General features: G+C 36.6%; 2 protein-coding genes across 3 annotated transcripts; both read left to right on the top strand.

Moving 5' to 3' along the window:
- The first annotated feature begins 1,528 nt into the window (after window positions 1-1,528).
- Window positions 1,529-5,769, top strand: LOC133688894 (uncharacterized). Its single transcript, XM_062108539.1, has 8 exons — window positions 1,529-2,021; window positions 2,102-2,242; window positions 2,355-2,546; window positions 2,844-2,905; window positions 3,017-3,174; window positions 3,803-3,951; window positions 4,036-4,179; window positions 5,238-5,769. Exons 1-8 carry the CDS (start codon window positions 1,680-1,682, stop codon window positions 5,415-5,417), a joined length of 1,368 nt encoding a protein of 455 aa, XP_061964523.1. The 5' UTR covers window positions 1,529-1,679; the 3' UTR covers window positions 5,418-5,769.
- A 1,854-nt stretch (window positions 5,770-7,623) lies between these two features.
- LOC133690568 (uroporphyrinogen decarboxylase 1, chloroplastic) lies at window positions 7,624-10,710 on the top strand. 2 transcript variants are annotated; one of them, XM_062110794.1, is made up of 6 exons: window positions 7,624-7,745; window positions 7,866-7,996; window positions 8,354-8,736; window positions 8,876-9,160; window positions 9,460-9,695; window positions 10,315-10,710. In XM_062110794.1, the coding sequence occupies exons 1-6, from the start codon at window positions 7,723-7,725 to the stop codon at window positions 10,478-10,480; spliced, it is 1,224 nt and encodes a 407-aa protein (XP_061966778.1). In that variant the 5' UTR covers window positions 7,624-7,722; the 3' UTR covers window positions 10,481-10,710. The 2 variants fall into 2 exon arrangements, with proteins under 2 accessions (XP_061966778.1, XP_061966785.1); XM_062110801.1 differs by having other exon boundaries at window positions 7,644-7,752.
- Window positions 10,711-16,105: the final 5,395 nt, after the last annotated feature.

The raw sequence follows: 16,105 nt of genomic DNA, 5'->3' as shown, positions 1-16,105 counted from the left end.
ACGAGTTTTTCAACTAGGTCCTTAGTCTTGTATATTTTTAATTTAATCTCTAATTGACTTTTAAACTTTTAATTTCTTTAATTTCACCTTTATTTTCAATTGAATTAGCACACCTTTTGAAAAAATATAATTGGTTTTGAATTTCTTTAATTTAGTACTTAATTGACCCTCAAACTCTGATTTTTTTGAAAATTTATCCCTGATGTCACCCAATTGAGTTGAAAAAAAAATTAAATTTGGTGCACTAAAATTCTATTATTCCTAATTAAGCCCAAATCAAGCTTTCAAACTTAATTTTCACCAATCAAATCCTCAATAAAATTAATTTGACCCATTAAAAGTCTAATTAAGTCCTTGTACTTAAATAATTCATTTAATTTGACCCAAATCAATTCTTAAATTTAATTAAACCTTTAATTTAGCCCATGATTAAATCAAATTAGCTTATTAAAAGTTTAATAAAGTCCTTAAATTTAATTTTTATGGAAATCTATCCAATAATCCTTTAATTTAACATTGAATCTGTATTGTCTTTCACTGTGTAACTATTCTCTATGAATCTATTACCATATGGTTAATTAATTTGCATGCCTGCTTGCAAGTAAGGATGAATCTTGTGAGGGATGAACATGATAATCGATGTTAAAACAATTTTTAAATGGTTTTACTTATAACTCGGGTTAAATAAAAAATTGAGTTAAAATCTCTATTTTTATCAATTTTATTTTTTTATCAATTTTTTATTTGATTCTTTTTTACTGATTAATTAAGTTATTTTTAAACAAAAACAATCGATCAAGTTATACTGAATCAATATTTATACAATTCAATTTAAACAAGAACTAAGTAAGAAATCAAATTGAAAAATTTTAAGACTGACTTGCCACATCGAGTTTAATAACAACATCATATAATTTTCCATGAACAATATAGTTTTTATTATGTTAAAGTTTCTCATATCTGTATTTACTAATCACTGTTATATATATATATATACTAATCACTGTTATATATATATATAGATTTTTAACCACATTATCTAGAATTTGTTTTTAATTCGACCACACACTAACATGTTATTTACTATGGTTATTATTAATATGATCAAGTCATACTGAGTCAATATCTATACAATTCAAATATTTATACAATTTAATTTTAAACAAAAATCAGGTAAGGAATCAAATTGAAAAGTTTCAAGTCTGACTTACCACGAGTTTAATAACAACATCATATAAATTTCCATGAACAATATAGTTTTTATTATATTAAAGAATTGTTTTTTGACCTGTAACATAACTCATATCTGTATTTACTAATCACTGTTATGTTTAATATATATATGCACATCTCTCTTTTGTCATTTTCTTGAAATAATGCAATAAGATTTTTAACCACATTATCTAGTTTTTTTTTTTTTTTTAATTCGACCACACACTAACATGTTATTTACGATGATTATTAATTTTTTTTTTTCGCCGTAGCCTTCTAATTCTAAGCAAAACATTCACCACCTCGTGGAGGGATCCTGAAATAAGGCCCAAATGAAAAACTGCTAAAACTATACTATCCAAATACACTTTATCCTTCGCATCATTTCTCGTTCCTCTTCCCTTCTTTCCAAAGATTGCAAGCAATCCAACACAGCAACACATCACCACTCCAAAAAGTCGAAAGACATGACGTCCAAGCGAAGTCACACGACGGAGCTCGGCTGCATAGCCAGCGAGGAGCTAACCGACCTCGGTGCAGGCAAGGAAGGATGGCTCGTTGAAAACCCGAACCTTCTATGCGCTCTAGACACTCACTCTCTTGCTCTTGCAAATCGGTCTTTAATTTTAATCACCGGGTGGGACGATGGGCCCCGTATCAAGATCCGACCCGAGCTGTCCCCGATCGAATCGGAAATCATTTCCGCTCTAGAATGGCTAGTGTTTGACGAGATTAAAGTGATCGCAGTTGGCACTTCACGTGGGTATTTCATGGTTTATTCATTGGATGGTCTTTTAATTCATAGACAGGTCTGTCCAAATAGCTAATCCATCTTCTCTCTTAAATTCTGTTTGATCGTTTTGATGATAAATTTATTTAATTTTAACAGTTGGTGTATCCTGGGCGTATATTGAAATTAAGAGTCCGTGGAACTAAGAAGGATATGATGAGTAGTCATGAGGGGTCCAGTGAGGAGGTTTCGGTTGTTATTCCTGGCGTCATTGCGCGTTTCGATGGCGCTGATATTCGGGTATTAGTGTTGGCATTGTTTTTATTTTGATGTTGTTAATTTTGCAATTAGTTAGGTATGAGGGTGGTGGTGTTTTATTTTTTTGGTAAATTTTGTATTGTTTCTAATGTAGAATATATTGCAAGAGTGGTTTCAAGAAACGAATTCGCATTTCTGGGATGAAAAGTCGAAAAGGAGAGATTTCGAGGAGCTAGGAAATGGTTTTAAGAGATTGCCTCATCAGTTGTGGAGTGTTGATAAATTTGGGTTGTGTGCTGATGCAGCTATCACTGGAATAATGCCTCCTCCGCTAATGGAAATTCAGGTGATCACATGGGTTTCTTATACTGATGAACTTATTGGTATTTTCTTGAGTAGCCGTTCCCATTGGTTGAGTTTATGCCTTAGGACTGGATCCAAGATCTCTTCTTTATTAGTGGCTTTGAGTGTTGTGTTATGATCATGTGGGCTTCTAAGATTTGTTTATGGAACATACTGCTCTTCTTTTTCGGGTCTTGTGTTCAGTTCTTCTTCCTGTTAGTTTTACATTACAATGTAATGTTACTGGTGATTTATCAATTACTTCTGGTATTTGAATTCAGCTGCTTTTATTGTTGGACAGTCAAGTCAACGTTACTATCGTGCAGTCACAATTGGAGAGGATGCTGTGATTTCAGCTTATAGGTTTGTGCTGTGTTTTGCACCTCACTGTCCTGTTGATTTGTTACTTCCAATTTTCAGATCGATTTTCTTTGCAATTTTATGATGACCAAATTTAATTTCTACCTGCTAAAGGCTTTCAGAAGACAGAAGCAGGTCTTTGGTGGGAGCTATTTTGTCAAAAGTTATGCCCGCAGCATTCTCAACTATATCTTCTGTTTCTAAAATGATATGGCGGAGTGAACGAACGCCAACCAAAAAGCCGGAAGTAAAACCTCAATCATTTGCTAAAGGTAATGCAAGTTGATTCTGTTTTAGTTGCGTTTTAGCTTTGACATGATGTTCACTCAAGGTATTTATAAGTAGAAAACATTTGTAAATTATATGTTTCAACATCCTGCTTTACCTTTTTTTGTGTAATGTTCTATGCTGAATCTGTAGTGTGAGAGAGTAGCTCTAACTTTAAAGGAAGATGCTTTTCCCTTGATGAATTATGATGATGTAGTGTCAAGCTCTTCTAACAAAGCATGCGTGATTAGATGAAAAAAGTTATTGTCATTCGTATTATGTTATTCGGTCACACTTCGCCACCTTCCAATATGCATAAAATGCCAATGCTTTTCTTGCTTATAATCTTTTATTTCCTACAAAAACTATTCTTCACTTTGTTTTGTTGATAGCACAACTGAACAAGGAAGGCAGGTCGTTTTGACTGACCTCTTATTCTAGTTTGGGATCAAGGCTTAAGTGGATGGGAGTTCAATGAAATATGGTCATGTAATTGTCAACTAGCATTTTTTTTTTTAATAAAGAAAGACCATCTTTGCATGCTCTGATAAAAAAAAATCCTCTTAAATGGCTTTCTGTTTTCTTTTTTGTTTTTTGATGAATTAAATTGTTTGTTCCATAATTTTGTGACAGCTTCTCCCTTAACATGTTTGAAGGATCACCCAAGGAAAGGTGAGAAGCTCACATTATCACCTAGTGGAACATTGGCTGCAATTACAGATTCACTTGGTCGTATATTGTTATTAGACACTCAGGCACTGGTGGTTGTGCGACTATGGAAGGTTTACTCTCAGCATACATAAATTTTAATATATTAAAAGGGCAACATCTCTCCAGTCTAACGCTGGACTTCGTTCTCTTCTTAGGGATATCGTGATGCTAACTGTCTGTTTATGGAGATGCTAGTTAGCATGAACAGTGCGGGGGCAAGTTCCTCTCACCATGAACCATCAAAGAGTGATTATTGCCTCTGTCTAGCAATTCATGCACCTCGGAAAGGGATCATTGAGGTATTCCTTTTTTCGTGTTCATCCTACTTGGTGGATGAGTGTAGGTTTCCTTAATTTTAGTACTTTAAATTTTTTTCTCATCATAGTATAGTGTTCTTGATAAATTGTAAATGTAAAAGGTTTTTTTCTCTCTTCTTGGTGCTACATCTGGTTTATTGGCTTAAGCTATAACTAGAAAAAGCAATGTGATGGTTTATAGTCCTTGTTTCCTGACTGAGATATACAGACACAATTGTTAAATGACCAATGTGCATTTGCACTTTAAGGGATTGATAAGAAGTGATCAGATGAAACATGGTTAGCTTGCTCATAAATTTGATAGAAAGGCTGGAAAAGAGAATTGAAAGAGGTGACTAGATTTGATTAAATTTTAGATTTTTGGGTGCTGGAAAATCTCTTCCTGTTTGTTGGCAAGGTGGAAATGGGAGCACTAATTCCAATTCTCCCTCGTGAGATCATTTATATTGCCATGATAATTACCTGTCAAATGTGCATTACATTTCAAATTCAGCTGATCAGTTGGCGTCTGAGTCATGCAGCTAATGGAGAGGACAATAGTCTTGTTTTCCTGTATTTGATATGGGAGACTGCTTGACCTTGCTATTGATTTTCTCAAAGAATTTCTTTATTGGCCTCTATGTTTGTTTAGTCAAGCAAATGCTTTTTATGGATCCATCTAACATAGCATGCAAGCTGTGACTAAATAAAATTTATCAGAAGATGCTTCCATTATCTACAACTTTGGCTGATATTCTTCCATTCATCACTGCAAGGTCTGATTTGAACTGAAGAAATTCATCTTCCATGGATATGTGACCCCATATCAGGGTTTGGAGGTGTTGTTGCAGTGTGTATTATGTGTTTAGAAGTCCAATGCTTCTAGTTTACTTGATTGTTCATTCTGGCTGGAATATAGCCTTTCACTTCCTAGATTATAATGTGTACAAAAACTACATTTTGCCTTGACAGTGTACTTTGGTCTGGAAATTGCAAGTTACGTGGTACTTGAGATATGGACTTGGTTGAAGTTATTCTCATTGGCCAATCATTGTATGCAGGTCTGGCAGATGAGAACTGGACCACGTCTGCTAACAATTCAATGTGCCAAGGGTAGTAAATTACTGCAACCAACATACAGGTTTGGATCATCATTGGACTCTCCATATGTTCCTCTAGAAGTGTTCTTATTGAACGGAGACTCAGGTCAATTGTCAGTTTTAAACCGTTCTCTTAACTGAATTTGTAAATCATTTTCTTTCTTCAGCATTGTACCCTTTTATATGCTGTATGATAACTGAGATAATTTCTTCTGCGTCCTTCTATTTTCTTCAGAATATATGTACATAACTAACTAATTACAAGTTTTGCCAGAAGAAAAAAAAGTAGAAATGTCAGACCTCTGAGAAGAAATTTCTCCTGGCTAGTGAATTTTTTATGGCCCTGTAAGAAGCGTGCGCAAAGAAAACAAGTCCGAGAGCAGGCAGGAAGCACTTAGTTTTTGTTAGGAAAACGATTTATAAAGAAACTTCATTAAAACTGTATACAAGCTATGTACAGATGATAAATGGCCATGGAAAGTTTTTTCTGTTCTTTCTTTTTCCCTTATGGATAATAATATTCTCTAATTACAATGCCAAATTCATGCATATAAAACTGTTATGCTCAGTTTTTCATATTCGGACTTTATATCTCGAGTCCTCGTGGATTAATTTGGAAAACTCATGACAAAAATTCCAAGTGTTACTAGGTATCATCACTCCATGTAAACTCTTGAGTTTAAAAGAATAATTTCAATGTCGTATCTCACTGATGGCTCATACCTCTGCCGAAGAGGGTCTTCTTCGCCTTTCATCTAAGTTGTGCAAGTAAAGAGATTTATTCATTGATAATAAGAAGAAAAAAAAACATGAATGGTGATTGGATTGATGTTAAAATTGAGTTGCTCTGGGTTTGCATATAAATACATTATTTATCTTAGTAAAATGCGCTTTATATGTGAGTGGTTCGGGAATGAATATGATCAAAAAGTTCGAAAAATAAATGATTTTTTTAGTTAGACGCATGGAATTAGCTAAGTATTTTGCACAAGTTTTCAATGGAAAATGATCTTGAAAACTACAAATACAATTGCATTATAATTACAATTACAAAGAATTGCAAAAGAGAAGGGAAATACACTATACATGAAGAGCCAATCCAATATCGATTGGAGTAATGTGTTTTCACTCTTCTCTTGTGAGTTGGACTTGGTTGTTTGTGTAGCTTCTCTGTGTTTGGGAGCTGCCTCGTGTCATTGTTGAGCTTCAGGGGGAAGGCGATGTGGAATGAAGCTGTTTCGTTAATGGCTCCACTTCTAGGTTCCAGTTCAATTTGTTGATGGTGGCTGGTGAGTGGTTTAAACTGTGCTTAGAGTTGTTGTTGATTATTATTCTTCATTAGTCTCTGCAAAGTAAAAAATAATTATTATCACAATAATAAATAGACTATTATTCTTCATTAGTCTGTGCAAATAACTTTACCCGAGTCTGTAATTTTGCAATTTTTTTTGATAATAAACAAATAACTATTCTAGAAGGCAGAGTTATCCCATCTACTTTAACTAATATATTTCTAAGTAAAAAATAATTTAATTATCACAATAATAAACTTTTATTTTTCATTAGTCTCTACAAATTACTTTACAAGTGCATCTAATTTTTCATTTATTTTTGGTAATAAACAAACAACTAATCTAGGAGGTAGAGCTCCCCCATCCGTATTAGCTAATAACAAAGAAACAAGATCATCTATAGTATTGGTGAATCATTTTGCACAGCAATCATCTTCTCGAAACGCATGACGAACGCGAATTTTTCCAAAAGTAATTTTGCCACTTGAGTTTCGAATTGCAATAAACTTGGCCCTCAAATATTTTATGTTGCTATTTTAGGCAACTGCTTTACACTATTAGATAAATTTCAGTGGAAGGAAACATTGCTCTAGAACTTGTACGAAGCAAAGCACGTAGCTAGAAGCCTAGAAAGCATTGAAGGCTCGTGCTTCATGGGCTTCACGTTAAAGCCCACCATTGTTGGGCAGCCTTTTCATATCGGGAAGATTGTGTGTGAGGGAGTAAAAGGCTTAAAATAATGTATTATTATTATTATTATTTTTTTAAATTACTAAGAAACATAAAAAAATATATTTTTTAATTAAATTCTAAACAAACAGTATTTCAATCAGAGACCCCTTCCACGATGCATCTAACAACGTTATTATCATAACTTAATTTTAAAATTAAGATTAATTATTACCTAATAACATGTTGATGGTGGACCTGGACCCTATATTTACAAAGGGGCCAGTTTTACTCTAATCATTCAACAGGCGTGGCAAGATCACAGCCATTGATTGAGCTGACTGAAAACAAATCAATCGTCAAAACCACTCCTTCCACCCCCTGTCTCACTGATAGAAGAAGACTTGTTAAGAAGAAAAAATAAAAAATAAAAAGGAAAGGAAAGACAGATAACGGAACTCTCCTCCTCCTTCACAAACGAAATAATGAACTCTGCTTCTCTTACCAGGTAAAAGGTGTTATCTTCTTCATTCCTTCATTATTATTATTACTTCTTAAGTTTGAATTTCAAAGTATTCTACTTCTTAAGCTCTCCCAATTCATCAGCTTATTTTGTAAATTGCTGCAGTGCGTGCAGTTGCTTAACATGGAGAACCTCTTCAATCGTGTCCGTACAGCTAGGGTTTAATCACTCTACAAAATATAAATCTTCTCCCCGAAGATTCCACATCGCCTGCTCATCCTCCTCCTCTTCTTCTGGTACTTGACTGTATCATTTCTCTTTGCAATTTTCAAGCTCTTAAATACACTGCGAGTTTACTCAAATCAACTCCTTTTGTTGAATCTTGATTTTTTTTTAGCGGGAATCCAGTTCATCAACAATTTTGGTTAGGATAGTTGAAGCAAAATCTGAATTACTTAAAATCAATGCATTTCCAATTTGGAATTTATTATTAAAATTTAAGCCTCGTGTAGTGATAATTATAGAAAATGCTTAAACTATAATGAGAAATTGTTAACAAAAAATTGTTATAATTAAGTGCTCCATTTTTATTCCTGACCTAAAATTTTATTATCATTTTTTTTTTAATAACGTTGTCATTTGATTCATATCAGATCCATTGTTGGTAAAGGCTGCGAAAGGAGAACCAGTAAGTAGGCCTCCGGCATGGATGATGCGTCAAGCAGGAAGGTATATGGCTGTTTACAGAAAGCTTGCAGAGAAATATCCATCCTTTAGAGAGAGGTCAGAGACGACAGATCTCATTGTGGAAATTTCTTTGCAGCCTTGGGAAGCTTTTCATCCTGATGGTGTCATTATTTTCTCCGACATACTTACACCTCTACCTGCATTTGGTGTGCCGTTTGACATAGAAGAAGTGAGGGGCCCTGTTATTCAATCTCCAATTCGTTCTGAAGAAGGTTTGAAGGCTTTGCATCCGATTGAATTAGAGAAACTTCAGTTTGTGGGAGACTCGCTTAGGATATTACGCAACGAGGTAATTCCTTCCTTTTAAATATCTATTTATCAGGTAAAAAATCTCAGATCAGTGTTGTTGTTGTTGTTGTTCTACTTCTGGGGCAAAATAGATTGTATCAACTTGCTTTTCTGAATCAATATCTTAATGTCTTATGCAGGTTGAGGGGCGTGCTGCAGTTTTGGGTTTTGTAGGAGCGCCTTGGACAATAGCTACCTATATAGTGGAAGGGGGTACAACTCGTACATATACAAACATAAAGAGCATGTGCCATACAGCACCACAAGTGTTAAGGGCTCTCCTCTCACATCTGACAAAGGCGATATCTGACTACATTGTTTTTCAAGTTGAGTCTGGGGCTCATTGCATACAAATATTTGACTCGTGGGGTGGACAGCTACCTCCTGACATGTGGGATCGTTGGTCAAAGCCATATATTGAAGAGGTCAGTTGGATCTGATTCTATTAATTTGGTTGAGATTATCTTTTACCTTTATCCTAACCAGTTATGAATCACAGTCTGTTTTACCCCATACATTAACACTCTATAGGACAACTTGGCTTCTAAATTGACAAAATATAGTGCAGCAATCTCAAAATTATTTCAGTACTGCCTTGTCCTTTTGGTTACAGAAAAACTGCTATACATGTTATATATTTATAGTTATATACTTTATGCATATATAGAAATGTCTTCTGTGTTGTTTTGAGTCTTTTAACTATTTAGCCTTTCTGAAATTGCAGATAGTCAGTACAGTCAGGAATAAATGCCCTGAAACGCCATTGGTTCTTTACATCAATGGAAATGGTGGCCTTCTAGAGCGTATGAAGGGAACTGGAGTCGATGTGATTGGGCTGGACTGGACTGTGGATTTGGCAGATGGAAGGAAGCGTCTGGGGAGTGGGATCAGTGTACAAGGAAATGTGGACCCTGCTTACTTATTTTCACCACTTCCAGCATTGACTGATGAAATTCAAAGGTTTGTGAGATGAATTAAAAAAATATCTGATGCTCATTCTCTCCAATTCATACTTTACCGTTGCGCTCATACTTGGAGTTTCAATATTCATGAGCCAAGACATGCTTGATTGTTGTCTGTAGCCTAACATCATATTGATTGAACCTTCACGACTACTCGATTACTTTAGATTGAGCCTTGGCTTTCAGTTCATGGAAACTTGTCTTGAGTGAATTTGTTGTTCCTTGAATTCAATTTATAGAAAGTTATCCTCTAGTTAATATACTTAGTGACATTTAATTGGATTTGTAATTATGGATTACTTGAATTAGCTTCTTTACAAATTGGTTGCATGCAAGTGTGTCAGGAACAGTGCAATTGATGATTGCTAACTCAAGAATAAGGTGTTCTATTACTTCCAAACCATGCTTGAGATATCTGTCCAGGCACTATGATCATATAGCTCATATTGGTATATGATGTAAGAGAAAACATTGGATAAAATAGGACTACCATTTTATGTTCATAAACTGCATTGGCTCATGGATCTTGCATTTTGTCGTGCTTAACTAAAACTAAAACTAAAGATGAGTTTCAAAATTCTTAATTGGATTTCATTTATTTGTTTTACCTTTTTCAGAGTTGTGAGATGTGCTGGGCCGAGGGGACATATTCTTAATCTTGGGCATGGTGTTCTTGTTGGTACACCAGAAGAAGCTGTTGCACACTTTTTTGAAGTTGCTAGAAGCTTGAAGTTTACTACACCTCAAGGTCATGTGGTGGAAGAACCAAAATTGGTAGTTTAAGGAGTGGTGTCAGCAATTTTGTTTTATAAATTGGTTTTTCATTTTGAGTAAACACCTTTCCTGCATTTTGACCATTTAATCTCATTTTAGCCTGTAATTGACTCAGGTGCTGATTAGAGTCGTGAGGCTTTGTACATGTTTGTGCTAGAGCTAACTAGTAATGTTCAATTTATCTGTAATTAATAAATTCAAGATGGTTCAATAAATCTCTTCTTATTGATTCTTGATTAGATCTGCTTATTGAATTCTAAAGATACATAGTGTGGGTGATGGCTTGATAGATGGGTATCTGAGAAGCAATTAATTTTGTCTTGTATATTTGCTTTGCCTTAGTGCACGCTTGGGCATCCAATTATCTATTTTGTAAGATAAATAGGAGGACACCATTGTCAAAGAATCTCCATGGGTGATAGATAACCTGCCTAATCCATTCAATGGTCACTTGAACATAGAAAGTTGATAATTATTGAATAGATGTGATTTTAGGTTTCAGGTGCAAATCAATAATATCATTGTTGTTATAATTTTATTTTGTTGAAGTAGATGATAGGTCCTGCTGCTCTGGCACATTTTCTTGATATCTCAAATAGAGATGCATTTGTCCACGGATAGAAAGAGTGAGAGGAGGATGGTGAGATCAGATGCATGGGAGCAATACTTAGCGATGCCTTCTGATGGGACTTCCCCGTCCGATAACCTATGCTGTGCATCCTTTTCTGTTATTGCTCTTTTTGTTTTATCGTAATGAGATATAGTCTCGAGAGCCTGTTTTACAATTGGGGGTCCTTCAATCTCTGTGTGCATGGATCACGGGATAGTCAAGGTACCAGCCCTTTTTCCCCTTCTAAAATCTTACTTCAAAGCTTTTGAATTTGTCGTTCTTCTTTCATCCAGTCTGTAGTTTTCATGTTTTCCTCCCCTGATAATTTCTGATTTTTTATTTTTACAAAAGTGATGATCTGGGTTCCATAGTTCTGTAACATATGTAGTGGACCAACTCTGATAATGGTTTTTATGGCACAAATGGATGAGAACCCTATCTGAACAGTGGAACAGGTATAACTTTTAGTTCTGCTGATACATATACATATATAGATTTTTTTCAAGTAAGTGCTAAGTGTATACATTAGATAGGATCAGTTGTTCATATTTCCTATAAATGTTTTTCATGGTAGAAACTTTGGACTAGGAGCCTCTGTTTGATGATTTTTATACATCTATTTTAGGGTGCTCTATTGTGTCACTCCCAAGTCAAATTCCTTGCGTTTGAGAATGATGTATTTGTGTAGTAGTTATTATTCTGGCAGTTATGTTTTGAAGAATTACATTTGGGACCTCACTTCAAGTTTTGGAGACGGTCAAAACTTTGGAAATGAGAACCAGATTGTTAAGTGTATGCTGTAGTTGTCTGTCAATCATGGCTTTCATTATGCTTCGATTTCATGCTGACATTTTTCTAAAATGTGTGTGCAAGTTATTTCCGAGGATCAGATCATCAAGTATCTGCGGTTCCATTTTTTATTTTAAATGTTTCATTTACATGCATTTTGAAGTTTCTGCCCCCTTCTTTTAATTTTTTGGAGGCGAGCTGAGGAGAGCAGGGGGTGTTTGGTTGATAGTCACTTTATAAACTAATTTGTATTCAGTGAATTTTGCTCCTAGTTAATTTGACTTTCAACAGAATATGGGAAGATGTGTAGCTAGCTGTAGCTAAACATGGAAAATAACGAAAAATACATCCTCCTTGTTTTACTTAATAAGTGATGATTTTTAACTTCAAACATGATTTTTAACTTCAATTTCTTGAGATCCTATCCTAATTTTGAGTGTATATATAGACTCCAGTTCTGATGGAACTTGCTTCTCTCTTAAGGCAGAGTTTTATAATTTTTACTATCAATTTATTATGTCTTAAACTCTTGTGTTAATCCCAGATCTTTGAAAACAGAGTCAAATTAGGGGTAGTCTTCTAATAGTGCCTGTATGATGAGATATATGTTAGTTTTCTGGTAGCATCTATCAGATTATGTCCATCACTTTGATTTTGATAAAAATAACTATAGTCCATTGAAGTAATCAATCTATCCTTCAGCGACATTTGATTTATCCTTGCAAAAATAAAATTTCACTAGTAATATGGGGTTTTTTGTGAACCTCATAACTATTCTATATATTATCATTGTTATTATTAGGGGTCTTCCTAATGAATGAGAGATGGGTGACATTTAGGTTAACAATGTTTTCCTTTAATCCATTTCAACTTTTCTCTCAAAATAAAATGCAGATGTTAGGGGGGTAATTTTTTGTTTAGAAATCTTTTTGTTTGCTCTCTCATAGCATAACTAGCATGTCAAATATGATTGAATGCTGTATATTAACCCAACTTGTTTCCAAGTTGTTTGCTTTACAAAGACACAGGCACCCAGAATAAATAATTTGCACTTTTAAGTCAATGCATGTTGCTTACAATTCCCATGGAAACCTTATGATCTTTCTCAGTCTTAGCCTAACCATTTGGTTTTTGGTCACTCATCCATTTTTATTGTTTTGCTTTTCCTGTCCTGTTTATGAGATGGTGATCTCTATTTTAGTTGTCATCTGCCAAAATGGGTTTTGAAAAAGCTTTCATGAGTTCGACACCTTTATCCCTTTCGTTGCATCTTACATGCATTCTGTTCCTGCATGTGAATGTGTTCTCTGCATGCTATTTGTTGGGTTGGTTGCCATTAATGTGCAACAACTATTGAAAATTGCAGCAGCCACTATTGTTGAAGAAGAGTAGGAGTTGACAACCATCTTTGTTGAAGAAGAGTAAGAGTTGGTAGCCACCTTTGTTGAAGAAGAATAGGAGCTGGTGGCACCATTCATGCCTATAAATAGAGGCATACGAGAGCAAAATGAGAGATTAGAGTGGTGAGAATGTGAAGAGTGTAGAGAAAGTGAAGGGCTGCAGTGGCAGCAGCTGCAAGTGCAGCAAGAGAGTCGGGAGTAGAGTTTGAGTGAAGTGATCCTCCTCCTCCATGTATTGTGTTGTAATCCTTTCTCTATCTCTAAATAATATGGACGCTCTCCCGTGGATGTAGGCGGTTTTGCCGAACCATGTTAAATATTGTGTCTCAGTGTGCTTAAGCCTCATTTGAGCAACTATCAGAATACCACCGGTCCGCGCATAGGGGAGCGAAATCCCCAACAATTGGTATCAGAGCTCATGGTTTAAAGGGGTGTTTGATTTTTGCTCAAAAATAAAAGTTCTCAAAATGGTATTTTGACCATACCACTGTATAGAGGAGGCCGAGACGAAGCCACTGGTGAAAACGGCGTTGAAATCGGACGTCGGACATGCCCGCACGCGCCCCCACGTGCCGACGAGGTGGCAGTCTACAGTGAGCATGCAAAGGATGATGTCAGCATGACATAATTGTGATGTTAGCATGCACAGCAGGCATGCCAAGGATGACATCAACACGATGTAATTAGGATGTCAGTATGCACAGTTGGCATGCCATGTCAGCGACTAGTCATCTGCCACGTCATCATAGCGGGACCCATCTGCCACGTCATCACACCGAGCCAAGCCGAGCCGAGATGAGTCGAGCCGTTTAGGGAGCCGAGCCGCGAGCCGAGGGATAAGATTCTGTGCAGCAGAGTCTACATGCAACCAGATCTGAGATTGAATCTAGGCCGTTCATCAGACTATAATTGTTTTGATCAAATCTTAGCCGTCTGAAATGCGATTTGGACGATTTCAGACTTGTTTCTAGCTAATTTGATCATTCCGGATGCAATGGTATGGTCCGATCATTGAGATTTGAGACCGAAAGTGGCGGTGGTGAATTAACAAAAGAGATTGCCCGATCAGGAGGCATCCGATGGTCTTCATGGTGGACGTTGGAGATGAAGAAGAAGAAATCGCACATGTTTACCCAATTGCATGTGCTGAACTGCTAAGTGGGGAGAATTTTAATTGCCTTGAGGGAAGGCAAAATTGGGACACTCTGGACACTCGATCAAGTGGACAATTAGAGGTGTAGAATGAAAACTGATGAAGACCAATCTTGACGAATCTAAGCATTGGTAGTCTCGCCAGATGTATTACACTAGTATATTCCAGATCACTTGTAAAGGAAAGCCGCAACAAAGCTAGCAAATGGTTGTATATATGGAAAGACAATACGATGGATAGATAAGGCCTAAGAAGTTCTGTCTAGGAGGTTGGGTTTTAAGCGGGACCAATGTGACCCCTCCAATCTTTCCTGGGAACTTGCTTAGTGGAAGGATTATCCATACGGTACTATTTTCGTATATATAGCAGTTTGTATTGAAACGTTTGAAGACTAGCAAGACGACGACACAAGGGAACAATTGTGTTCCATATGTTCAAGGATCTGATGAAGTGGTGATTTCTCCAAAGAAGTTAGATTCGGTGACTGTGATTTCTTGAGGGAGAATTGATGAAGACCCTGATAATGGAAGAGAAATACAGCAAGGGATAAAGATTGGCACCTTATTTTGACTTGGATAGGTGTTGTGACAGGATGAGCTGCTGTCAAACATAAGCAAGGAATAGGGGAAAATCTGGAGAATAGAAATTGCATGAGGGCACACGAAGATTGTGCAGGAGTACTCGTAGGATCCAACGAGGTACTGTAATGAGACAACAGGTGCAAAGAGAAGAAGTGTTCCCAGATGAAGCTCAGAGCAGAGACTATGTAGAAGTTGTACAACAGGAAGTCTCTTGTGCTCTTAATGAAGACAACAAGTGAAGACCTTTCCAATGCATGCAAGGATGGAAAGATAGCTGTTGTGTAGGCACCTAATTGAGGGGGTGCAAAAGCCTGTGATAAAAGGCGACCGCCCATGATGAAAGGCGAAGACACCAAAGATAGTTGGTGTAGGTGGAGCTGTCAAGCAGAAAAGCACAAAAGCTCCAAACATAGAAATCGAGGTGGAGGATTGCGAGGAGTATACCGCAAGTTTCTCTTTCTATGTAATCAGTGGTAGTGATCTCCCATAGTCCACATGGTGGTAGAGAATTTTGGAGCCACTTTGAAGCATCTCAGCTGAAGGAGGATGTGACCACCTATGATAGGTGAAGACACCTTAGATGGGAGGTGTATGGGGGCTGTGATAGGAGCCCCAGTTCAGACTGCCCCATGACAACGGGCGAAGACACCTTAGAGAAGGTGGGAGGGCCGCGATAGGAGCCCCATTTCAGACCGCTGCATGACGACGAGCGGAGACACCTGAGGAGAAGGTGTGAGGGCCATGATATGAGCCCAGTTCAGAACGCCCCAGAGCCAATGTGATGGCTAGATATGAGTGGACAGGTGTATAGCCAATGAAATGGCTATGATGAGTATGAAGACAAATACAGGATTGACTTTCATGGATATTGCCCCCATGTTAAAGATCAATGAGCTAGAAGACATTTGCCTTGGACAATAAGTGTGTGACTTGTGGAGCATTAAGACGCGGCTGCTATGAAGGAGCAGAGGGCATGCGCAGGTTCCGGGAACAAGTTGACTCTTGTTAAGGTGGTGAGCTCGGTGAAGGCATTGTAATACTCAGTATCAAGACATATATGGATCAACCTTTAATGGGCTGCCCCCATAGGTGAAGGTGGAG

The sequence above is a fragment of the Populus nigra genome, chromosome 1, assembly GCF_951802175.1.
Source record: "Populus nigra chromosome 1, ddPopNigr1.1, whole genome shotgun sequence".
NCBI lineage: Eukaryota > Viridiplantae > Streptophyta > Magnoliopsida > Malpighiales > Salicaceae > Populus > Populus nigra.
Note: the sequence above shows the minus strand (reverse complement) of the source record. Positions and strands in the feature narration are given on the sequence as shown.